Source organism: Trichomonascus vanleenenianus (assembly GCF_965637985.1).
Source record: "Trichomonascus vanleenenianus strain CLIB 3782 genome assembly, contig: TRVA0_033S, whole genome shotgun sequence".
In the NCBI taxonomy this organism is placed as follows: Eukaryota; Fungi; Ascomycota; class Dipodascomycetes; order Dipodascales; family Trichomonascaceae; genus Blastobotrys; species Blastobotrys vanleenenianus.
The window spans coordinates 76,478-99,669 of NW_027481854.1; the positions used below are offsets into that span (position 1 = coordinate 76,478).

Here is a 23,192-nt window from a genome sequence, read left to right on the forward strand (position 1 = left end):
GCTTATAATGTAAATACGTCTCTAGTTATACAGCATTGTCTTTATCGTTTACGTACGATAAGCTTCGCTTTATTCTGCCCTCCGGCCTAGTAGTAAATGCTACCGGCGTATCATCGTCCATCACTACACATTATCATAAATGTGTACTGTATGTTACTGTACTTCGTGTGTTGTGGCCACATATTACAGTACAGTACAGCACAGCACAGCACAGCACAGCACAGTACACTACACTATACAGTATTGTAGTACGTACGCACGCAGAGTTGTATTATGCACCGGTAGCACAGGCAAAGGCGATGTACGACGAGCGATCAATCATTCAGCCGTACCCAGATCCGTACATTTCCGCACCCCCAACCGGGTGATCACGGCTTTTGTGCCACACGCCGCCACTTCCGTTTTTTTCTTTCTTTTTTGGTAGATAGTGCGTGCGCATGAAACAGGAAACATATCGTACGGCTGTGCAATATGAAAATTCATTCTCGACCCTGTGCCTTACGGGTGCCCTTGCGAGAATCAGAAACATTCAGACAAATACAGAGAAGATTGTACCAATCAGGACACTCGGGTTTACCATCTTCAATGTCACCAAAGCCACATATTTCACTTCGCATCATTTGGCAGACACCTGTGTAACAGGGGGGGAGGGAGGCAACGGTCGGAGATGCAGCTCGATGCTTAATGTGCGGCGAGAAACCTTCCATCGGTTTCCTATTGTTTTGTGACGTAACAGGGAGGGAAGAGGGGGAGGGGGTGTACTGTGGGGCGTGGAGACGGGAGGGAGGTCTCTCCGGCGCGCGCGCAGGTAAACCTCCCAATCAGAACAAATTCACCAGGAACGAGGCAGAAAAAAAATAGACACCTACGTGCCGTTTTGACATAAAATCGAAAGGCGGGACAGACGCGAGCCACAGTGAAAAACGTTCGTCATCGTTAGCGCGAGCGGGGAGTAGCAAGTTATTTTCAGCAAGGACCGGCGTGTTTGCATACCGATTGATATTCGCAGGGGCAAGTTTTGCGGGATTTGAAGCGGGAGCGTGATCAGGGCCCTTTTGTTACGGCGACACGAGACGGAGTGAAGTGCGGGCGCGATGAGTTACCAGCGAATGATCCCCGGCGGGCACCATCGGCTCAACGAGCTGCTTGATGGGATTAAGCAGGAGTTTGACAACATGACGAACGAGGCTTCCGTCTATCGAATGCACAAGGATGAGTTTGACCACAAGTGTATGTATATTTCTGTGTTTCTTTGAGGGAGAGTGGCTAACAAAGTATGCACAGTCAACCAGCAGAATGCCGAGATGCAGCAGGTGCGGCAGATGATTTACGACCTAGAATCAACGCACCGAAAGATGAAGGAGTCGTACGAGGAGGAGATTGCGCGTCTGAAGCGGGAACTAGAGGCCAGGGGAGGGGCGGCTGTAGCGAACCAGGCGATTCCACCACAGCAGCCGCAACAGGTGCCGCAGCAAGCGCCACCGCAGATGGGCCCGCAGCCACAGCCGGGGCAGCCCCCCGCCTTGGGGCACACAAACAACGTCTTCGGCGGCATCATGTCGCAGCAGCAGGCTGCCCAACAACAGGGCCAGCCCGCCGGCGCGTCGCCCCTGGCACCTCCGCAGCAGCCTCAGCAGCCACAACAACAGCAACAGCCCGGATACCCGGGGTACAATGGGTACACGACCCCGTCGACACCGGCTGCGGCCAGTGCCAATGCGGCAGCAGCTCCAGCGCAATCGACGCCCCAGCAGCTGTCGCCGGGCGGCGTCAAGAAACACGAGACTAATGGCACTCCAAACAATACTAATGCTAACAACCAACTTAATAATAGCGCGGCTGCTGTCAATGCTGCCGCCGCTGCCACAACCACCAAGATGACCGAGGCACAGTCAGCAGTGGCTTTGGGCAACAACTTGGGAGACCTAGAGGTGGACAAGGTTCCGCCAGAGCTCAAGAAGGAGAAGTCGGACTGGTTCGTGCTCTACAACGAGCGGGCTCCGCGCGTGCTCGACGTGGACATTGTGCAGTCCCTGGACCACCACTCGGTCGTGTGCTGCGTGCGTTTCTCGTTTGACGGCAAGTACATTGCCACGGGCTGCAACCGGTCCGCCCAGATCTTTGAGGTTGCCACCGGCAACCTTGTCGCCAAGCTCCAGGACGACTCGGTCGACCGCGAGGGCGATCTCTATATTCGATCCGTGTGCTTCTCGCCCGACGGTAAGTACCTCGCAACGGGCGCCGAGGATCGTCAGATCCGAGTGTGGGACATCAAGTCGCGCACCATTCGGTACCTGTTCTCGGGCCATGAGCAAGACATTTACTCGCTTGACTTTTCGCGTAATGGGAGACACATTGCATCGGGATCGGGAGATCGCACCGTGCGAATGTGGGACATGGAGAGTGGCCAGTGTATCCTGACGCTGAGCATTGAGGACGGCGTTACTACGGTCGCCATCTCCCCAGACGGACGATATGTCGCTGCGGGCAGTCTCGACAAGACGGTGCGAGTGTGGGAGACGAGCACGGGCTTCCTCGTTGAGCGGCTCGAGGTGCCAGACGGCCACAAGGATAGTGTCTACTCCGTTGGGTTCACGCCGGACGGCAAGCAACTCGTGTCGGGCAGTCTCGACAAGACCATCAAGCTTTGGGAGCTGCAGGCGCCCCAGGCCGGCCACTCGACTCACAAAGGCGGCGTCTGTGTCAAGACCTTCGTTGGCCATAAGGACTTTGTGCTCTCCGTCGCGTCCACGCCGGACAACCAGTGGATCATCAGTGGCTCCAAGGACCGGGGCGTGCAATTCTGGGACCCGCGGACGGCCCAGGTACAGCTCATGCTCCAGGGACATAAGAATAGTGTTATCAGCGTGGCCCCAAGTCCTACCGGCGGCCTCTTTGCTACGGGTAGTGGTGACTGCCGGGCACGAATCTGGCGATACTACAACGTTGCACGGTAATCACTATCTGAGACGTTGCGCGATGAAAGAGATGAAGATGAAAAAAAGAGGTTGTTAAAAAGTTTGTAATCATTCACCAGGCGATGATGGGTTACTCCGCAATGTATGAAGAAGTGTCTTCTTTTTCTTTTTAATGCTCTCTCTCTATATATTATTCGTTTTTCCATTATTATTATTAGTTGTTTGTAGTTTTAGATTGGACAATTGCTATTCGAAGTGTATATTCAATGGAGTTTTGTGCATCTTAACCAGTGCCATATGTGTACAGTCGCTCTACATCTCCCTAAAAGGAAAATGGCATCTTACGCATATTATCAGTTCTCCGCTTCGCGGAGGTCATTGATCGTTTCAAGATCTCCTCCAAGCGGAGCTACTGGGGGTTTGGGCCCAAGTCGATTGAAGGAAGACAAGCATTCATTCCCTGGGACTACGCTACACGAAGATGTACTGCCATCAAGTAGCCAGTTGAATAGTAATTGCCATTGAATTGAAAGTCGAGTAGTGATAAATAATAAGATATTCGAGATAAATGGTAGAAACCAGTAACGTTGCAGTATGCGAGTACATTTAGTGACTGTGACGAGTTGGGTCATTTGCAACAGCCGTATGCGGCTGCAACAATAGACGTTGTGTCTCTAGGATCTCTATGCTGCATGAGGTTTCAACAACGTTTGAGGGGAGGATTGACGAGAATGAGCCAAAAAAAAAAAAAGCTTGGTGAAAAGCAAAAATCGGCATGAAAAACATTGAATACGAAAGGCTAGCTAAGGGACTTTTTTTTTATGAGTGTACACACAAACGCATGTCACCAAAAGAGGGAAGGGATATTTATTTTTTACAGTCTCTCGACGACATATGATACTGCTGCTCCCTCTCCAATTCTTCACTATCTTCGTCTTTTGATAGCCCTTTGGTTGGGCCCTCTACATCTGTAGTTGGCCTTCAATTGCCTCGTTGCAATCAAAGTTACCCTCCTCAGCCCCGACCTCCGGGCGTCGGACTGGGAGAGGGGGGCGCGGGCGCCCGCCACAGTCGGATTTTTCTTTTTCACCCCCCTATTTTCTTCTTTTCTTTATTTTATTTTTTTGTCCCAAATACCACAGACAGACACAGGTAGGCTTCTCACCTCAATTTCGTGCTGGCAGTCCACTTTCATCTAGTGTATCTGTAATAGTACGGGAAGAAGTAGACACGAGAAAGCAAACTGTACCGTTCGAAGGAGAGGAAAAGAGGGAACAGCTCAGGGAGCACCTTGCTGCGTTTGGAGAAAAGAGAGTTCTCAATTTTTTAAAGTTCGTGTTACCACGTAGCTGAGATTTTTTTTTTGCCACCCGCCACCATTTTCCTGATTAATAATTGATTAATAACCCACACACGGAGTAGGAATCTTTCTTTTCTGCTCCCAATACTAACGAATAATAACGGCCAAATTTATTTAATCCTATTGCGATATAGCAAGCGGCAAACGGGTTGAATATCATTGTTCGTCAGTTTGCTTTTCGGGGGCTTGATAGCGGGTACGAATCTGCGTTTAATATTCGGTAAGTTTTGTTTTATTTTTTTTTCTTATTATTTTTTATTTTTCGACCGGATAAAGGTACTTCCAGGTGTGTATGTGTTTATATGCATACATTTTGGGAGTGAGGAAAGAGGACGATGGTGTGGGATTTTTCTTTTTCGTTCGCTTGCGCCCGCGTTGGGACCAAAAAGAAAAAGACTGTTAGCCGCGCCTAGTGCGGCGCTCAAAAAGAAAAAAACATCGTCGTTCTATTCCATACTCTTGAGAATAGTTATGGAAATCGATAATGGAATTGTAACCGGTGGAGAATAAAAGAAATTGAACGAAGTCGGCTAACAAAAATAGTTTAACCATGAATTACCAAAACATGATGTTCCAGCCGAATGCGGCTCAACAGCCGCAGCAGCCGCACAGCGCCGCACCTGGCCAGCAATACCGCACATTCAGTAATGTTCAATACTGGGGCCAGCCTCAGCAACAGCAGCAACAGCAGCAGCAGGCCTTGCAGCAGCAAGCCGCCATGGTCGGTCAACAGCCTCAGCAGCAGCAACAGCAGCAGCAGCAGCAGCAGCAGCAGCAGTTGAACCGACAATTCCAAATGCCGCTCGAGTATCCCTACTTCTACTCAATGCCGCAGCAACAGCCTATGCAGCTGCAACAGCAGCCTCAGCAGACCCAGACGGCGTCTCAAGCCCGGCAACAACAGGCGCAGAGATCGCAGCAGACGGCGTCGCTTCAGCAGCAGAGATACCAACAGTATCAACAGCAGCAAAGGCAGCAGCAACAGTCTCAATCTCAGCAGTCGAGCCAGACTCCACAGCAGGTCCAGCAATTGCAGCAACAGCCTCAGCAATCCCAACAGAGGGATATCCTTTTAGACTACCAGAGCAGCGACCAATTGCGACAGAATTCGTCGACGGGACAGCAGCAGCAGCAGATGCACATGGGCTATGAGTTTGGCAACCAGAGTCAGACCTTGTTCCCTCAGTACGTGGGCCAGTTTGGATACAATGGCCAACTTCCTCCCCCCCCTCATAGCGGAGTTGACCAACAACAGCAACAACAGCAGCAGCAGCAGGAAGAGGAGCGGAAAAAGGAACAAAAGCGGGCGGCTGAGGAGCAGAGACGAAAGGAAAAGCTCAGGCTCGAACAGCAACAGCGGCAGGACGAAGAGCGTCGGTTAAAGCTACAGCAGCAGCAACAACAACAACAACAACAGCGGCAACAGGCACAGCAGGCACAACAAGCTCAACAATACCAAGGACTACCATTGCCACAGAGACAGTCTCCTCAGGTTGCCCGGCCTCAGCAATTGCATGTCCAGCCTCAACAATACCAACAGCATCCTCACTTCCAGCATTACTACCAACAACAGCAGCAGCCACAACAACCGCAGCCGCAACAGCCGCAACAGCCACAACAGATCCAGCACCACCAGCAGCCCCAGGCGCTTCAGCCTCCTCAGGCGTATGATATTAGACCAATTCACACGCTCAAGCGTCCTCGAGACGTAATGGAGGCTGGTGACAAGGGTGCGACTAATATGATGAGCGTGTCCGCTACCCTAGCTCAACCCAATTCAGCTTCCGTTCCAGCTCAGCAACGGCAGAACCAGCAGCCACCACCACAGCAGCAGTCGCCTCAGGCCTCGCCGCAGCTAGACGCCAAGACCGACGATAAGAAAAAACCGCGCAAGGCCCGCAAGACGAAAAAGAACATTACTCCTCAACAGAGTGAAGTCGTTCACAACAATGCGGCAAACGTTGCCGCGGCTAGTGCTGCCGTCAAACAGTCGCCGCAAATTAAGAATACGAGCGAGCCGCCAGACAGCCAGACTCCCGAGGAGAAGTACGCAAACGCGCCTCGGCCCATTGTGGGTGCGACTGAAGTTGACGAGCTTGTGCTCATTATTGAGGCCAAGAAGCGGTATGACGAGAAGCTAGCTCGTGGAGATGCTGCAGAGCCATTCAAGCTCGACGACCTGAGCTTGTACCCGGCAACTGGAACCCTCAACGGAGGTGTTGGCAAGCGAAGCACTGAAACTGTGCTCAAGTACAAGTGCGACTTCCCCGAGTGTACCAAATCCTTCTCGCAGAAGACTCATCTTGAAATCCATGGCCGAAGCCATACTGGCGAGCGACCATACATGTGCGACTTTGAAGGATGCGGCAAGCGATTCTCACAGCGAGGCAATCTTCGTACCCACAGACGTTCTCACACCGGTGAGAAGCCATATGCGTGTGAACACAAGGGATGTGACAAGCGGTTTGCTCAACGTGGAAACTACCGAGCCCACCAGCTTATTCACCAGGGATACCGACCGTTTGAGTGCAAGCTGGACGACTGTGGCAAGACCTTTACCCAACTGGGCAACCTCAAAGCGCACCAGAACAAGTTCCACCAGAAAACGGTGGAGAGTCTCATGGGCAAGCTCAAATACTTCGGCACTAGCGACATAAGATCTTTCCAGCTCTCTGAAAAGGACATGGAGCTTCTTTCGTACTTTGCGGACTTGTACAAAAACTCAAACCGCGGTATCAAGGGCCGAGGCAAAGACACGCGGGTCCACCGAGTAGGCACTGCGAGCACAGGGTCGTCCATGTCTCCTCAGCCTGCTGGCAGGGGTGATGGTGCTGACGATAAGAAGAAGGCGGTAAAAAACGAGCTTCCAGATCAGCGCACCCAGTCTCAACAGCCCCCGCAGCAACAGATGGGCTACAATGGTGGATTGCCACAGCCTCAGCAACCTCAGGTTAACATTGGGTTGGGTCCTTCGCTCTTCCAAAGTGACAATAACGGCGCGATGCCTTTCCAGATGGGAGGCTATTAAATGTCTCTCAACTGTGATGATTTCTAAACTTTTTTTATTTTTTAAGTTTGTACAGTAATTTTGTATAATGTTAACTTTCCCTGCGTTTCGTCTAACTTTACAGCATTTCTAACACTCGTCACAATGGTGTATTGCATCTACCGGCAGTTGTGAATCTGAGAAGTGAATCAAGATTAGAGAGGTCTCTGAGGACTTAAGTCCCAAGGAGGGAAATTTCACCCCGCCATGCCATGTGCGATAGGATAGTGGACATTGCTCGGAACGTGGCGCCAGGGATCACGGCCGGTATGGCCACCACCGTGATCATGCACCCGTTTGACCTAATCAAGGTTCGCCTCCAAGTGAGCAGCAGCGTCCCAGAGGCCGGAGGACATGTCATATCAAACCTGATCCGCGACGTCCTCTACCAGGGCACGTCCCAGGTCAAGATTTCTCGGTTCTACCGAGGACTCACGCCGAATCTAATAGGAAACGGCGTTTCCTGGGGGCTATATTTTAATCTTTACCAAGACTTTGTGCAGCTGTACTCCGCCAGCACAGGACTCCAGTACATGGGATGCGCCATGCTGGCCGGCACCTCGACCAGTCTCTTGACTAATCCCATTTGGGTTTTGAAGACTCGCATGCTCAGCAGTAACCGCGAAACTGGGTTTAAGTCGATCCGCGAGGGGGTTCGCGAGATTTGGGCTCACGACGGCGTGAGAGGGTTTTGGCGAGGGTTTGTGCCCGGCCTGGCTGGCATTGTGCAGGCCTCAATCCAGTTCTCGCTGTATGAGCGGATGAAGGACTACTACAGTGCACATGTGCACACGGATAAACTGGATTTGTCCTCTGTAGAGTTTTTGAGTCTTTCTGCAGCCTCAAAGCTCGTGGCTACGCTGACGCTTTACCCGTACCAGGTGGTTCGAGCCCGGCTGCAAGTGACAGACCGCTCTGTGTACCGGTCAGCGCTGGACGTGATCCGGCATATATATACCTACGAAGGCGCCACGGGGTTCTACAAGGGCCTGGTGCCAAACGTCGCGAGGGTGGTCCCCGCGACCTGCATTACGTTTGTTGTTTACGAGAACATGAGATACGCCCTGAGATGATAAAGAATATGCATTATGTACATAGAATTGATTTTTTGTAAATAATATATGTGGCTTAGGCCGATGGAAGAGGAGACAGGAGCTTGATGAGCCCTGGTCGTGGCAAGCTGCTGGACCAGCCCAGGTAGAGAATGAACGGGATCCAGCCGTAGTGCAGAGTAACTCGGCCAACGTCGAGCAACTTGGAGATTCGTTCCTGCAAACGTTAGTACTCAATCTTACCGCTTCTTTATTTGCACATACCTTGGATTCTTCTGACAGAGTAAGAGCCATCTTTGTAGTTGTCGTTCTCTTCATTTGCTCAAATTTTTTATTATGGGGGTGGTGGTGGTTGGGAGAACAGTCGAGCCGCATATAACGCGGCGCTCGGGTATTTCTTTCGCGGAAACGGAGATTTACCATAACTAAGGAAGGAAATGATTATTTAAACAGGAATCCGAGTAACAGAGGTCAAATCGGAAACTCATGAATTGTTTGATATACTGGTGTTATAGATCATTAAAAGTGGTATTATATATCAGATTAGTAGTACACTAGAGATATCTTCTCTTGAGGCTCTTGGACATGCGGTTATACCACCACTGGACCCACTCGTCCTCGCTCTCCTTCTTGTCAAGGATGCCAACAACATACTGAGCCAGCTCCTGCTTCTCTTCGCTGGAGTCCAAGATCCGCTCCATACCACCAAACCCATGGTCGCTGATAAGAAGAGAGTCGTCAGAGAGAAGGGCCTCGACAAAGCCCTGCTCAGAAACGACGCCAGTTTTGATCAAATTACCGGCGACGATGAGTCCGACGTATGGCTGGTCCTTCCAGTAATTCATAACACCATTGATAGCCGCCCTGGCTTGGGCATCGTCCTGAACCAGCTTGGAAAGGCCGTCCTTAGCTCGGGCAAAGAACGCCTCGGCGTGAGAGATCGACCGGTTGCCAAGATGGCAGAGAGCGCTGACGTAGACGTCGATCATGGTCGTCTCAATGGTATCAGCACTGCTTCCGACACTCTCACTGGTCGCCTTATCCTTCAATTCCTCGAGCACAACATCAATGTCTTCGGCATTATCACCAGACAGCTTTGGCAGTAGTTTGTTAACTACCTCTGCGTACGGGTTGCTTTCTTCCAAGTACTTGAGCTGAGGCTCCTCCGGAATATCTGGGACGAATTTGAGGAACTCTGGTGGCAGCGTCTCCTTCACTCTGCCAGCGTAACTCAGGCGGATTTCCTTGAGAATGAGCTGTGTAATGAATACCTTTCGCGGGTGGAAGTCTGGAAGATCAATGTCCTTGATCCATTCCTGCCACTTCCATGTGAACCCAAAGTTACTCAGATGGTGCGAGAACCAGTTGAGCAGCCTATCAAAGAGCTCTGCGTCGAGAAGGTCAAGGTTACCGTAGAGGAATCGGATGGCTCGGCCAAACACCGGCGCAATGGCCTGCGGCGCCATTACACACGCCTCGATAAGAATGGCGTGGTAGTACACAGTCTTGTGGTGGCTGTGGGGAAGGGCAAAGATGTGTTCGAGAATGGCTTCCAGCGCAATGTCCTCGACTTTCCAGGTCGACTTGCCTTCCTCAACCGTCTCAAGCCGCTCAAAGGAGATGCCCGGCTCGGCAAAGGTGCCTGCCGCGAAGAACAAGTCCAGCGTGATAAGCTGTCTGGTGACCTCCCTTCGGTTGAAGTCCATGGCCGAGATAATGTCGCTCGAGAGGTCTCGCATGATTACGGCCTCAAAAGTATCAGGAGGAGGGACAGTCTCAAACAGCGTCGGCAAGTACACCTGGAAGTATAGTCGAGGAGATCGGTAATACTCGCTGGCCGAAGACGGCTCAATCTCGCTGGGGATATTAATTGCCGGCAGAGAATGAACCCGCTTGTTCTCGGCAAGCTTTTCGTACCCGGCGAGCAACTTGACCAGATCGTGGACATGAGGAAGAGGCTTGAGGATCCACTTTTCGTCCGACACTCGGTCGAGCACTTGCCGAACGAGCTGTACAAACACGCGTGGCTCATACGGAAGAGACCGCTCACTGTCTTTAGAGGCCGGACCCGCGATCTCAAACGGCTTATAGGCCGACACGTCGACCTCCCTTATCTCAAACGACCGCGACAGCTGTAGAAGCTCCTCGGCGTGCTGGACAAGCTCCTCTTCTGGGCGGTCTGCCTCCACCTGGCCGGCCTTGACGTAGAATGGCAGCGCCAACATGACAGCTACAAACATCTCTTCAGCTGCACCGTGTCGCTCCTCAGAGTCCTTCTGCAGCGCAATTGCCTTCTCCATCAACGAGGTGAGCATCCTGATAACTCCATGGTCTTCTACGAGCGGCTTGAGCGTCGCCAGGAACCGGATAAAGTTCTTAACGCTACGCCAGTCCTTCTTATCAGCGTACTCCTGGAGCTTGGTGTGAGCCATCTCCACTGCCAACTGTCCCATGACGGGCGCTTTGAGGTTGGCAATCTGGATCGCAGCGCTCAGGTAGGGGATTTTGTGTGGTTGCTCGATGATTAGGGCGGCCATGGTGCTGGCGACGCCGGTCCTGATCTCGTCAGTGTCGACGTTGCTGAGGCCCTGCCCCAGGTGGTTCACCATCTGCGAAACGGTGAATCGCGATGGCTCGCCCAGCTCGACAATCTCTCGCCTGAGCTGGAGCAGCACCCGTTCGTGGGTGCTCATTCGCGGACGTCGATAGTCCTCATTGTCGTCTGCTACGCGTTAGCTCATTACCCCAATGCTGCTGATACACGGTTGATATACCTCTTCTTCTCTTCTTGTACGGAGGTTCTGGCGCCATTGCTGATCAAAACACAAAAATCTGCCTTCCACAAACAATGTAAACAAACAGACAGCGAGAGCACCACCAATTGAACCCGTTTCGCAGCGTCCTCTATGTGGGTTGGAATCTGAAATTTTCAATGGTCGATTCCTTCTCGCTTGCGCAAGCGACGCGAGCGTTGATTATCCCGGAGCAGTGTCGCCGAGGGAGTGTACTACCATGGCACCGGGCAGCGAGACACCACAGTAACAGAGCGTTCAGTCCTGTGGAGGCGATGAGACTTAATCGTGTGGGTCCGACTTAACATCCTCCCTACTGCTATACTGCTGCTACTAATACTACAAGGCGCTTGCTCTCTCGAAATACCAAGTGGACTATCCACCAACCTGGGGGCCGCCAGCCGTATATAGATCTTCATAAAGCAGCTATCGTACTGCGCTACTCCTTAGACCTTTTGTTTTAGTGCAGCTCTTCACCTGCATAGAATTTTAACAATACCCACTGATATATTAGGAGATATGTGCCCGACAGAGACTGTCATCTGCCGGACCCATACTCCAACCAAGGCCCACCAAATCGGGCTGCTGAACCTGCCTGTAGAGGTGCTGCGGATTATCGCGTACCATGCACACCCTAACGACAAGCTGTCGCTCCAGCTGACCTGCCGGTCGTGGAGAGACATCCTCGCGCCCATGATCTGGTCGCGGGTCGTTTTCGACTTTCATCTGTTCAACCGGACAAAGATCAACCAGTACGAGGACGTTGCGTGTACCAACGATGAGAGCAGGTGGACGCGGGTAGCGACGATATCCGGCGATGTGTACACTCAACTGAGGTTCGACGAGCGCCAGCTGGCTGAGTTCTGCACCAACGTCGCTACCGGGCGGTACCAATACTTGCTAACGCGGATTCGATCATTGACAGTTATGATGCCCGAGGACCTCGGAAGCCTCGACGATGAGAGGGACAAACCGCTCGAGATCACACAAGAGACCACTGGGCGGAAGCTTGCCGCCTGGGTGCTGACGAACCTTTTGACGCCCGAGAACCTTCCTCGGCTAGAGACATTACAAGTAAAGACACCAGTGCTATACAATGGGCCGTTTGTTTCTTCTCAGCGCGTGTCCCCGGCGATATTGTTAGAAAGGTTCACCCACTGTACGAAGACGCTGGTGCTCACCACAGGGGAGCTGGCAAATTGCATCCACTTATATGGCAAGGAGTGCTTGGAGCGAGTCAAGGTCATGAAATTAGGCATTAGTGACCATAGACATGCCAACGGCGATTTCTACAAGATGATCCCTGGCTCGCTCGAGGCGCTTTATCTCTACCCAACTAAGCATGTAAAGCTGTTTGGGGCCGACTTTAAAGAGAGCCTATCGAGGCTGACCCATTTGAAACTGCTGTCCATGCGCGGAATCGGATTCGAAATGACCAATGGCAACTGGCTGCCGCCCTCGGTAGAGACGCTCGAGATGCAGTTCAGCAAGCCGAACCGAGGCGTTTTCCCTCACGTTCGAGCGCTGCGCATCAACTATGTCACGGCAGACCCATTCAAGACGATGCGGTTCCCCAATCTTGAGAGCCTCTACATTGAAAACCTTGTCGGCGTAAGCATTGAGAAGCTGAGCCAGAGCATGAAGACTGACCCTGAATTCCGAATCCACGAGCTGCACATGTTTGGCAAGTCGTTCACCGAGGTTTCCCACGTTGCCAACGCCTCCAAGATCCCGATTCGGACCCTTGTCATGACCAGCTGTTCCCCGGACAGTACCAGTGCGCTCATTGAAGCCGGGCAGCACCTGCAGGAGTGCATTATCCGATTTAGGGTGTGGGACACCCACACCGTGCGAGCCGTGCGGCGGCTCATTACAAAGTGTCCCGAGCTGAAGCGGTTCTATCTCTACGGCAAGACTATCTGCCCCCTGGCCGAACAGTCGCACTGCAAGAAGTGGCTCAACCTTTTGGAGCGTGTAGACCTTAATCTGTGGGCCAACACTGACTTTTTCCACATTCCTTCTGTGGCTGACGATACATATATTGCGCTGAGCGTCGATGTCGATGGAGCTAGGCATCTGAGTGAGCAAGACTGGAAGGACGTACTTGAGCCATATCACCAGGACTAACCGTTACGCAAAGAAGGAGGTGATAGAACCGTTGCCATTTTGCTTCATTCCAGTGACGCCAATGTTGATCATGCTGATATCAAACTTTTTCTGGGTCACTATTTGACGGAACATTTTCATAAGCTCGGGTACGAGTGTTTCCTGGGCGAGCATTTCCACATCTCTATCGTGGATGAGCTTGCGGAGCGCGAAGAAGCTCGGCTTGAGAGCTGCTGACTTGGACTTGCGGGCAGGATACTGCATGTCCCATGTGCGAATAGACAAGCGGAGGGTCGATGGTCGAGCGAGCCACCTCAGAGACTTGTCAAGCAGGTCGATTTTAATCTGGGATAGGAGTGACGAGACAAGTACTGCTATCCGCGACTCTACCTCGGTCATGGTGAGCGACCCGGCTGCCCTGGCGTAGGTGTTCTCTATTGATATAGTCTGTGGGATGCGAGAAGTGGGCTTCACAGTAGACTCGTCGACGCCGTAGAATAGATTAATAACATTAATTGGAACGTGAGCCTTAAGCTCTGGATGCTTGTCTAAGAACTGTCGGGCTTCACGGATACTCGGAACCTCTGGTGTGTTCATTCGAGACGTTATGAGCTGCACAGACTTCCGCCCACAATAGGGTACTTTGGTTATTGGCAGCGGATCAAGGAAGTCAAGGGTAAAGTGAGGGACCAGCGAAGTGAGTCCGGCTGGCTTGTTGCGCGAAGTAACCATCTTTGCCAGCGTTTTATTATGGGCTATGCCAATCGAGCATGAGTATCCGAGCTCGCATTTAACTGATTTCTGGATAAACTCGCCAATAAAGGATGCGATATACAATTTTGCTAGCCCTTCGTCTTGTAGAAAGGCGTCCGGACTTTTGTGGGCGTATTCCTCAGGGAAAGTCTTGCCCGCGATGCCCACTGCAAACCTCTCACAGAATATTGTACGATCATCCGATAGGTATATATGGATGCCGTCAATTTCGTTACTACATCCATCAAAGAGCAACTGCATCATGCCACTGGTAGTCAATAAATCAATGTTGCCGTCAATTATTGGCGTTACATCAATCCACATCTCCTCCAGCCCGAGCCTCTCAATAGGTGCTGACGGGACCAATGACTGGATAAAGTCCCACAGCATTTTTCCTTCGCTACGGTACAAAGACAGCGATTCTCCGCTTACGAGCTTGATGAAAGGGAACTTTTTGATCGCCTCGTCGACACGGCCGAGTTTCTTGACCCCGAGATTACGTGCCGCATAGCTCAGGGTTGCAATACAATTCTTCTGGTAAACAATAAACGGCTTTCCTACTAGAGTCGGGTCAAATTTCTCTTCGACGCCACAGTAGAAAGCGTCAAAGTCTACGGCGATTATCATTTGTTGTGCATAGGAGAAGAACCTAATCGGGACAACGCGTAAATTGATACGCGCCACGCGCCACGCTCTTTACTGAACCATTGTAAATTAATTAATTATTCCTTGCATCGATACAATTTGAGAAGTTACGACTAAGTAAAAAGTTAAACTGGACCTTTGTACATGAACCCTTAAGTGAGAACTGAAACGCAACATCGGTTGTAATTACCTACATTCATACCGCTTTACCCATAAATAGATCACATTGATGGTAGAGTTCTGTTAGATATACCCCCCATCCAGATTACTAGTGAGCACTATCTGTACTCGAGGGCCAGCCTTCGAGCTCCCGTAATTCCTCTGTGCCCTCTGTGTCGGATTCTCCGCGGAGCGGAGCCCCAGGGGGGTTTGGGGGCACCAGCCCCTCTCCATCAACTAATACAAGGGGATACTATTCGAGAGCCAGCCCTTGAGCTCCCGCGGTTCCGCTTGGTGGGCAGAATTCACCCCTTTGCGCTTCTGTTTATCGAATTCTCCGCGGAACAGGGGCAGCCCTGCATGGTTTGCAGGCCAACAAGCCTTCCTGCATAAATGATCGTTGCCCGCGTTGGGACTTCCAAAGTATAGTCAGGGCGAGGGGTTGGGTAGTTGACGACCCAATCTAGGGAGGCAAAGGAGGGAGGAGACACAACCAAACCTCTCCTTACTCAGTCATCTGATCTCACTGCTGTTAAGGCTCCACGAGCGATAGGTATCCGTATCCATCTAAGCGAGTCTACTCTTTGCGAGGGTATACTTGGTATTTTCATTTAGCATTCGATACGACAAGGGGAGAACAGAGCAATGTCACAGCCTAGGAAAAAGAGTATGCTCAAGGTCGTCATCCTGGGCGACTCTGGCGTGGGCAAGACGTCTATTATGCAGCAATATGTGAACAAGAAGTTTTCGACACAGTACAAGGCGACCATCGGCGCCGATTTCCTGACGAAGGAGCTACACATTGATGATAGAAAGGTGGTGATGCAGATATGGGACACAGCGGGCCAGGAACGGTTCCAGTCGCTGGGCGTGGCGTTCTACCGAGGCGCTGACTGCTGTGTGCTCATGTACGACGTGAACAATGCCAAGTCGTTTGAGGCGCTGGACTCGTGGCGAGACGAGTTCCTTATCCAGGCGAATCCCAGTGATCCAGAGTCGTTCCCGTTTGTGGTCATTGGCAACAAGATCGATGTCGAGGACACGAAGCGGGCTGTCAGTATGAAGAAGGCACAGGCGTTTTGCGCCGCCAAGGGCAACTTGCCGTATTACGAGACGAGTGCCAAGGAGAACACCGGAGTGGAGCAGGCGTTTGATGTTGTTGCGCGAAATGCCATGCAGCAGGAGGAGGCCCATAGCTACAACCAAGACTACTCCGACGCAATCGATATCAACATGGATGCTGAGTCTTCCTCCTGTGCATGCTAACATATGTTCAATTTCTCTTCTTTTTGCTTATATACACTCCATACACTAATATTACTTATCTGATAATACACTAACGTTCAATATTACTTCTATGATGATACACTAACGTTCAAAACTCCATCTCCATGGTAATACATTAGTGTTCGGCACGTTCCATCCGTCACAGCACGTATCACAGCATCCGTAGGTCCGCTCGATTGAGTCAGCTTCCCGGTTCTCCGGGGATTTGGTCCATACCACCATAGTCTATGGTAATGCTATCCGTGGCCGTGTATTTTTCCCCTTCAATTGCCCATTCACTCACTCTGCCACACACTGTAACTACTTTAGGAAGCGAAGCTCACTAGAATGAACGAGTGCCTCCGATACCCCATACTCCGCACTCCACCTCTACCCGAATTCTCTTCGCCAGAGTACTGTTCACCACTGGCAATCCGGAACTGAGTCGGAATGGTGCATGATGTCATGCAGTCCCATTAGCGCCATGCCGGCTGATGACATTACAGTTAAGTTAGGCAGTGCGACAACTCAACAAACGGTTGGGAGCATTCGCGTGCGCAGGACCCCCGGGGTAGCTCCATCCCAGGCCACAGGAAAGTTTGAAACGCGGGCTAGAATTAACTAAGATTGGCTCTCTCGCAGCGCAGAACGAGACCTCCACCCCCCTTCCAGCCCTGCCCCCAACCAAGTGTGCCGGCATCCATCCATCCCTCGAATCAGAGACGCTTCATTAATTTTTCTTCCCTATTCAACCATCACGTTCCCCCAAGATCGCTCTGGCTGGCTTGGAGATAAAATGACCGCAGAGAACCTCACCCGGTACACTCCAAAGGAGTTTTTCGAGTACGTATCAAGCCATATTTTGGTCTCATGCCCTTGGGCGTCGGGCACAAGCGAGCGACATTGATTTGGCTAACCATTATCAGAAAACACCCTTCGCAGCCCCATATCAAGGGGATCGATCACTACAAGGAGCTCTACGAGCAGTCTATTTCCAACCCAGATCAGTTCTTCGGCGACCTGGCCCATGAGTTGTTGACCTGGGATCGAGACTTCGAAACTGTGCGGTACGGCGGCTTCGAGCACGGCGATGTCGCATGGTTCCTCGAGGGTAAGCTCAATGCTGCCTACAACTGTGTCGACAGACATGCGGCGAAGAACCCAAATAAGGTAAGTTTTTATTCGCTTTTGTTTCCCTTCTTTGGTATTTTGTCTTGTGATACGCCAATTACGACCCATCCAAGTTTCTTGGGCCCACGCCCATTACACAAACAATTTTTTGGAACACTGTTCCCCTTTGACAGGGCCCAATGCCTTGTGATATTCAGGGGGCGCATGGGCTTATTTTTTTCTCACTCGCTCTGGCGCGATGGCTGTAATTGGTTGCGTCGTCGATGGTTACGCTGCTGGGTGAGACAATTATGGCAAGACCGGTTTGTTGGGTTTGGGAAGCGGCGCGAGCCGCTTAACACGCGGCTTCAAACCGTTCCTAGAAGAATTGGCGAGAAAACCAGAAGGGAGCCGAGAAAAAAAAGACAATTTTGTGCTAACTAAGCTTTTTTTTTGTAGCCGGCCATCATTTACGAGGCTGACGAACCGTCTGACTCGCGAATCATCACTTATGGCGAGCTCCTGAGAGAGGTCTGCCGGGTTGCCGCTGTTCTGGAATCCTTTGGCGTCGTCAAGGGCGACTCTGTGGCCATTTACTTGCCAATGATCCCAGAGGCAATCATCGCGCTGCTGGCTGTCGCCCGAATTGGCGCCGTGCACTCTGTCATCTTTGCCGGCTTCTCCTCGGGCTCCCTGCGGGATCGAATCAACAACGCTAAGTCCAAGGTCGTCATCACCACCGACGAGGGCAAGCGAGGCGGCAAGACCGTCTACACCAAGACCATCGTCGACGAGGGTCTCCGGGACACGCCGTCCGTTGAAAAGGTGCTCGTGTACAAGCGAACTGGCAATGCCGTCCCATGGACTGAGGGTCGGGACTTCTGGTGGCATGAGGAGGTCCAGGGCAAGCGACCGTACAACGCGCCAACCCTCGTTAACTCCGAGGACCCGCTATTCCTCCTGTATACTTCTGGCTCCACAGGCTCGCCAAAGGGAGTCCTGCACACCACTGGTGGTTACCTTCTCGGCGCTGCTGCCACGACCAAGTACGTGTTTGATATCCACGAGGACGACGTTCTCTTTACTGCCGGCGATGTCGGCTGGATTACCGGTCACACTTATGCCCTTTACGGCCCATTGCTGCTCGGCGCCACCACCATTATCTTTGAGGGTACCCCAGCCTACCCCGACTACTCGCGATACTGGCAGATCGTTGAGAAGTACAAGGTCACCCAGTTCTACGTTGCACCAACGGCTCTGCGACTGCTCAAGAAGGCCGGTACCGATTTCATCAAGAAGCACGACATCAGCTCTCTGCGAACTCTTGGTTCTGTTGGTGAGCCAATTGCTGCCGAGATCTGGGAGTGGTACCACGAGCACATTGGTAACTTCCAGTGCCACATTAGCGACACGTACTGGCAGACCGAGACTGGCTCGCACATCATTGCGCCTCTTGCCGGTGTCACTCCAATGAAGCCTGGCTCCGCCACCCTGCCGTTCTTTGGTATTGACCTGGCCATCATTGACCCGCTTACTGGCGAGGAGATCAAGGGCAACGGCGTCGAGGGTGTTCTGGCTATTCGATCTCCTTGGCCATCCATGGCCCGATCCGTCTGGGGCGATCATCAGCGATACCTGGAGACCTACATGAAGCCGTACCCAGGCTTCTACTTCACCGGCGATGGTGCTGCGCGAGACCAGGATGGCTACTACTGGATCCGGGGCCGAGTCGACGACGTTGTCAACGTCTCTGGCCACCGCCTGTCTACCGCTGAGATTGAGGCCTGTCTCCTCGAGCACCACGTCGTTGCCGAGTCCGCAGTTGTCGGTGTTGCCGACGAGCTCACCGGCCAGGCTGTTGTTGCATTCGTGGCCAAGAAGAACGAGATGGAGACCGCCGACAAGAAGGAGCTTGTGATGCATGTGCGAAAAGAGATTGGTCCATTTGCCGCTCCTAAGCATGTCATTATCGTCAAGGACCTGCCGAAGACGCGATCTGGCAAGATCATGCGACGAATCCTGCGAAAGATTGTCTCCAACGAGGCCGATTCGATCGGCGATATCACCACTCTCAGCGATCCAAATGTCGTGCAGGAAATTCTCCTCGCCGTCAAGGAGCAGTACTAAGAAACCATATTTTTTTTAACAAAAAAACAACACAGGGAGGCTACTAATGTAGACTAATGTATAATACATGTGTATGATGATTGATGCCTTTTAATTCGGTATTTCATATCGTACGTAAGACCGTATTAATCCGACCAATTACTTATTCTACCATACTACTTAGATTCTCATGGAAAATCAAGGTTCTTAGAAGCGCAATAAATATACTTCGCAAATAAAGCCAGTGCTGCATACGCCTCTTTAATGGCAATACACTTGCTCTTCAGAAGTTTATCACAGCCGATAAAGAACGTAGTGATTCACCCCCTTCCCTTTATTCAATTATCAATTATCGTCCTATAGATGACCTATGGTCCGAGGACCTCATTACATATAAAAAAATTAATCGATCCAGCCAAATAAAGTCCAATTAATATTACCGTTGTCATTTGCGTCCACCCAAAAATACCGCATTCACGCCGGGCGGACTCGTTTGTGATGCAGCCGGGAAGATCTGCAGTTTGCGATTTGCACTTCGGAAAGCCTTCTGCACTAGGCGCATATATAAGATACGCCGCTATTCATCTGCAGTGCTGCCGCAGGACTCTGCATCGATCAGCCATCGCAGTCAGCTCCAACTGAGGCGACCGGTGAAATTTTTTTTCTCTTCTCTTGTGTCGTTCATTTCCAGCTGAACCTTTGACAAGATGAGTGACATCGATCCCTTGGACATTCCACAGAGCTATGAGTCCGTGGATAACCCACAAAGCTACCAGGCCGTGAACATCCCGGGCGCCTCTGAGCGTCGTGCATCGGTCAACTCTGTGACCCACTTTGCATCCTCGTTTACGAGAGCCCAATCGTTCCTCGCGATCGACCGGCCGGATATCGCACGAACATTCTACGAAGAAGGAGCGGATTTGGAAGAAGAATCTCTGCGTGAATATGAGTCGGTAGACGAAACCTCCATGCTCCTGCCCTTGCACAAGCCGACCTCGCGGAGACCGAGTTTCGCCGTTCCAATTGAGATGGGGACAAGGCTGCTTGAAGAAGCTGAAATCCCCGCTCACGGAACAGAATCAGAGCCTGTCATTGTGCGAAAAGTTGAGGACGCGGAAGGTCACATCATGACCATGATCATGGGCCAGTCTACTTCGCCGCAGACAATTTTCAACTCAGTAAACGTACTCATGGGTGTAGGTATGCTGTCGTTGCCATTGGGGTTTAAGTACGCCGGGTGGGTGATCGGGACGATCGCTTTGGTGCTATGCGGATTTGCGACGTTTGTTACGGCCATTCTCCTAGCCAAATGCCAGGACATTGATCCGACGCTGGTCACGTACGCCGATATCGCCTACGCAGCTTTCGGAAAGCGGGGACGGTTGCTGGTGTCAATTATGTTCACAATCGAGCTTTTAGGCAGCGGTGTATCGCTAATTGTGCTGTTCGCCGACTCGCTCAATGCTCTGTACCCCGAGATCTCCATCATCTCCTACAAGTTAATTGCATTTGCGTTGTTGACCCCACTCACGATTCTGCCCCTTAGGATCCTGTCGATTACGTCAGTGCTGGGCATCCTCTGCACAATCGGGCTTATTGGCGCGATTGTCTTCGATGGCCTGTACAAGACGCAGTCGCCGGGGTCCCTGCTGGATCCAATGCCGACCTGGCTGTGGCCGCAGAACTGGTTCGCCGTCCCGCTGACCATTGGTATATTCATGGCACCATGGGGTGGCCATGCCGTGTTTCCAAATATCTATCGGGATATGCGACACCCGCAGCATTACAAACAGTGCTTGTACACTATCTACGAACTCACTTTTACATTTGACCTTGCATGCGGCGTGCTGGGCTTCCTCATGTTTGGGCGCCTCACTTCCGATGAGATCAATAATAACATTGTACTCACCGAAGGGTACCCTCAATCAGTGGTTTATTTGATTACGCTCTTGGTCGGGATTATTCCTCTGGCCAAGACCCCTCTAACTGCGCGGCCAATCATTTCCACAATTGATGTCCTGACCGGGCTCCAAAGAATCCCTATATTTCATAGCGCAAGGGCAAATAAGCACGGCGCAACTGTGACACAGCGGATAGCCAAGTTCTTTATCAGAATAGGAATCCTTGCCTCTTTTGTCGGGATGGCCACTATTTTCCCTGATTTCGACCGAATCATTGCCTTCGCGGGGTCTGCATTCTGTATTACTACCTGCCTTATGCTTCCAATTGCCTTCTACCTCAAGTTGTACGGGCACCAGCTTACGAAGGCCGAGCGAGCCATTCTTGTCGGCTTATTCATTCTCTTTGGCATTCTTGCCGTGGTTGGCACCGTATGGGCTCTTCTGCCTCGACGATTCTTCAGATGACGCTCCAATACTTTCATTTATGTCGCTTCCGTTGCTAACTATTAACTCAGCTCCCTAGTATTATCATGTGTTATAATAATACATACCCAATAAAATGATGTTCATTCGAGAATTATGCTGAAGTTGTTTCTTGCTTTGCCGTCGTGCAGCAGTTCTTTCCTGAACGCTTTTTTACTAGGACAGTTGCAGAGCTGATAGTACCAATAGGTTATCCTGGGCGTAGTCTTTTGATGCAATTGACGGAAGCCAAGGCTTTGCATAATGTCGTCTAACCGTTTTTCGGTAAAATATCGCGAGTTCGACACGCACGGCGTTGGCAACACCAAGAAGACCGCAGGAATATGCCCCTCACCTTGCGGCGGATTGAGAAATTGCAGAGTCCTTCTTAACATTTCTCCTCTTTGCCTCACTTCAGGAACGTAGTTCACCACTAGCGATAACGAGATCATGTCATATTTGTCGTCGTCTGTCACCGGCCGTTGCATAAAGTCCTGCTGTTTGATCTCGACATGCTGCGAATTCAAATCGATTCTCTCAATTTTATTGAAAAACCCGCTTTTGGAGCAGGCGTTCTCTACCGAAAGGCAGCCAACTTCCAGCATTGATAAGCCTTTGCTTGTACCATCTTCTTTGAGCCAGCTGATTAAAACTTTAGAGCTGTCCCCACCACGTCTGGGATCCTGTCCCGCTATGCTTGCCAGTTGGTATTTCTCAAGCCCTCCATTTCTATGTAGCTCCACATTTATCGCTTCGAGTTCCTTCTTCTGTTCAGGCGTAGTTTTGTTCTGGCTCTCCAGGGCCTCGATGGTAGCCTTTTGCTTAAGTAGAGTATGATGCCTCCTAATGATCCGCTTTCCATGCTTTGAACCGATCTTGAACTGATCTGGACCCTGCTTCTTCCCAGTAATTGATGTTGGCCGCTTACCCAGCTTCGCTTTCTTTTGTATCATATTTTGATGTCCATACCATTCGAGAAGATTTTTTTTTGGATGATCTTATCGTGATCTACACCTCCGGATTTTTACCACGTCCGACAAGCCCCATGTAACTTGGCAGCCCTTTAACTGAGGCCCCCCCCTGAAAGTATATGTCCCATATAAATATGCAATTGAAAATATATTGATAGTAATGGGTAATCATGGTACAAGAGAAGAGCATAGGCTTTGATTCTTATTTCATCATGACTCGACAACCGTTTGTTATTATGTTCCGTCTCGGTAGTAGTAGGAGTGCAAAGTGGCCAAGTTGGACTAATTGTTCCAGTGGCCAGGACAGCAACAGCCATGTTGCAAGTATACTGGTACCAGCCATCTAACATAGAACTACAAACGGCGTGACCGACAATTGTCAGCGGACTCGCAGCCAGAGCTATCCCCCACTCAACAGATCAGGACACTTACGACCAGTCCACTTGGATATTAGTCGACATAGAACCTCAAACGACGGAATCTGCAATCAAAAGCGCAGTCATCTTTAACCCGGCAGGACATCGCTTCATTCCATATATCCTGTC

At 51.2% G+C, this 23,192-nt stretch overlaps 11 protein-coding genes across 11 annotated transcripts; 7 read left to right on the forward strand and 4 right to left on the reverse strand.

Moving 5' to 3' along the window:
• Positions 1 to 1,109: 1,109 nt before the first annotated feature.
• Positions 1,110 to 2,957, forward strand: TUP1 (chromatin-silencing transcriptional regulator TUP1; the record flags this gene model as incomplete). Its single annotated transcript, XM_076686118.1, has 2 exons — positions 1,110 to 1,230; positions 1,285 to 2,957. 2 exons carry the CDS (start codon positions 1,110 to 1,112, stop codon positions 2,955 to 2,957), a joined length of 1,794 nt encoding a protein of 597 aa, XP_076539631.1.
• A 1,099-nt stretch (positions 2,958 to 4,056) lies between these two features.
• On the forward strand, positions 4,057 to 7,306 carry TRVA0_033S00782 (C2H2-type zinc finger protein; the record flags this gene model as incomplete). Its single annotated transcript, XM_076686119.1, has 2 exons — positions 4,057 to 4,498; positions 4,822 to 7,306. The coding sequence occupies exon 2, from the start codon at positions 4,829 to 4,831 to the stop codon at positions 7,304 to 7,306; it is 2,478 nt and encodes an 825-aa protein (XP_076539632.1). The 5' UTR covers positions 4,057 to 4,498; positions 4,822 to 4,828.
• A 230-nt stretch (positions 7,307 to 7,536) lies between these two features.
• FLX1 (mitochondrial FAD carrier protein Flx1p) lies at positions 7,537 to 8,397 on the forward strand (the record flags this gene model as incomplete). The annotated part of the gene is made up of 1 exon (XM_076686120.1): positions 7,537 to 8,397. The coding sequence occupies one exon, from the start codon at positions 7,537 to 7,539 to the stop codon at positions 8,395 to 8,397; it is 861 nt and encodes a 286-aa protein (XP_076539633.1).
• A 55-nt stretch (positions 8,398 to 8,452) lies between these two features.
• TOM7 (Tom7p) lies at positions 8,453 to 8,670 on the reverse strand (the record flags this gene model as incomplete). The annotated part of the gene is made up of 2 exons (XM_076686121.1): positions 8,453 to 8,593; positions 8,641 to 8,670. 2 exons carry the CDS (start codon positions 8,668 to 8,670, stop codon positions 8,453 to 8,455), a joined length of 171 nt encoding a protein of 56 aa, XP_076539634.1.
• Positions 8,671 to 8,930: 260 nt separating this feature from the next.
• On the reverse strand, positions 8,931 to 11,187 carry STO1 (Sto1p; the record flags this gene model as incomplete). Its single annotated transcript, XM_076686122.1, has 2 exons — positions 8,931 to 11,098; positions 11,151 to 11,187. 2 exons carry the CDS (start codon positions 11,185 to 11,187, stop codon positions 8,931 to 8,933), a joined length of 2,205 nt encoding a protein of 734 aa, XP_076539635.1.
• A 674-nt stretch (positions 11,188 to 11,861) lies between these two features.
• On the forward strand, positions 11,862 to 13,295 carry TRVA0_033S00870 (uncharacterized protein; the record flags this gene model as incomplete). The annotated part of the gene is made up of 1 exon (XM_076686123.1): positions 11,862 to 13,295. The coding sequence occupies one exon, from the start codon at positions 11,862 to 11,864 to the stop codon at positions 13,293 to 13,295; it is 1,434 nt and encodes a 477-aa protein (XP_076539636.1).
• A 3-nt stretch (positions 13,296 to 13,298) lies between these two features.
• Positions 13,299 to 14,654, reverse strand: TRVA0_033S00892 (uncharacterized protein; the record flags this gene model as incomplete). Its single annotated transcript, XM_076686124.1, has 1 exon — positions 13,299 to 14,654. The coding sequence occupies one exon, from the start codon at positions 14,652 to 14,654 to the stop codon at positions 13,299 to 13,301; it is 1,356 nt and encodes a 451-aa protein (XP_076539637.1).
• An 846-nt stretch (positions 14,655 to 15,500) lies between these two features.
• Positions 15,501 to 16,097, forward strand: YPT7 (Rab family GTPase YPT7; the record flags this gene model as incomplete). Its single annotated transcript, XM_076686125.1, has 1 exon — positions 15,501 to 16,097. The coding sequence occupies one exon, from the start codon at positions 15,501 to 15,503 to the stop codon at positions 16,095 to 16,097; it is 597 nt and encodes a 198-aa protein (XP_076539638.1).
• A 796-nt stretch (positions 16,098 to 16,893) lies between these two features.
• ACS2 (acetate--CoA ligase) lies at positions 16,894 to 19,334 on the forward strand (the record flags this gene model as incomplete). Its single annotated transcript, XM_076686126.1, has 3 exons — positions 16,894 to 16,940; positions 17,024 to 17,267; positions 17,667 to 19,334. 3 exons carry the CDS (start codon positions 16,894 to 16,896, stop codon positions 19,332 to 19,334), a joined length of 1,959 nt encoding a protein of 652 aa, XP_076539639.1.
• A 686-nt stretch (positions 19,335 to 20,020) lies between these two features.
• AVT1 (Avt1p) lies at positions 20,021 to 21,679 on the forward strand (the record flags this gene model as incomplete). Its single annotated transcript, XM_076686127.1, has 1 exon — positions 20,021 to 21,679. One exon carries the CDS (start codon positions 20,021 to 20,023, stop codon positions 21,677 to 21,679), a length of 1,659 nt encoding a protein of 552 aa, XP_076539640.1.
• A 101-nt stretch (positions 21,680 to 21,780) lies between these two features.
• BMT2 (25S rRNA (adenine2142-N1)-methyltransferase) lies at positions 21,781 to 22,629 on the reverse strand (the record flags this gene model as incomplete). Its single annotated transcript, XM_076686128.1, has 1 exon — positions 21,781 to 22,629. One exon carries the CDS (start codon positions 22,627 to 22,629, stop codon positions 21,781 to 21,783), a length of 849 nt encoding a protein of 282 aa, XP_076539641.1.
• Between the last annotated feature and the right edge of the window lie 563 nt (positions 22,630 to 23,192).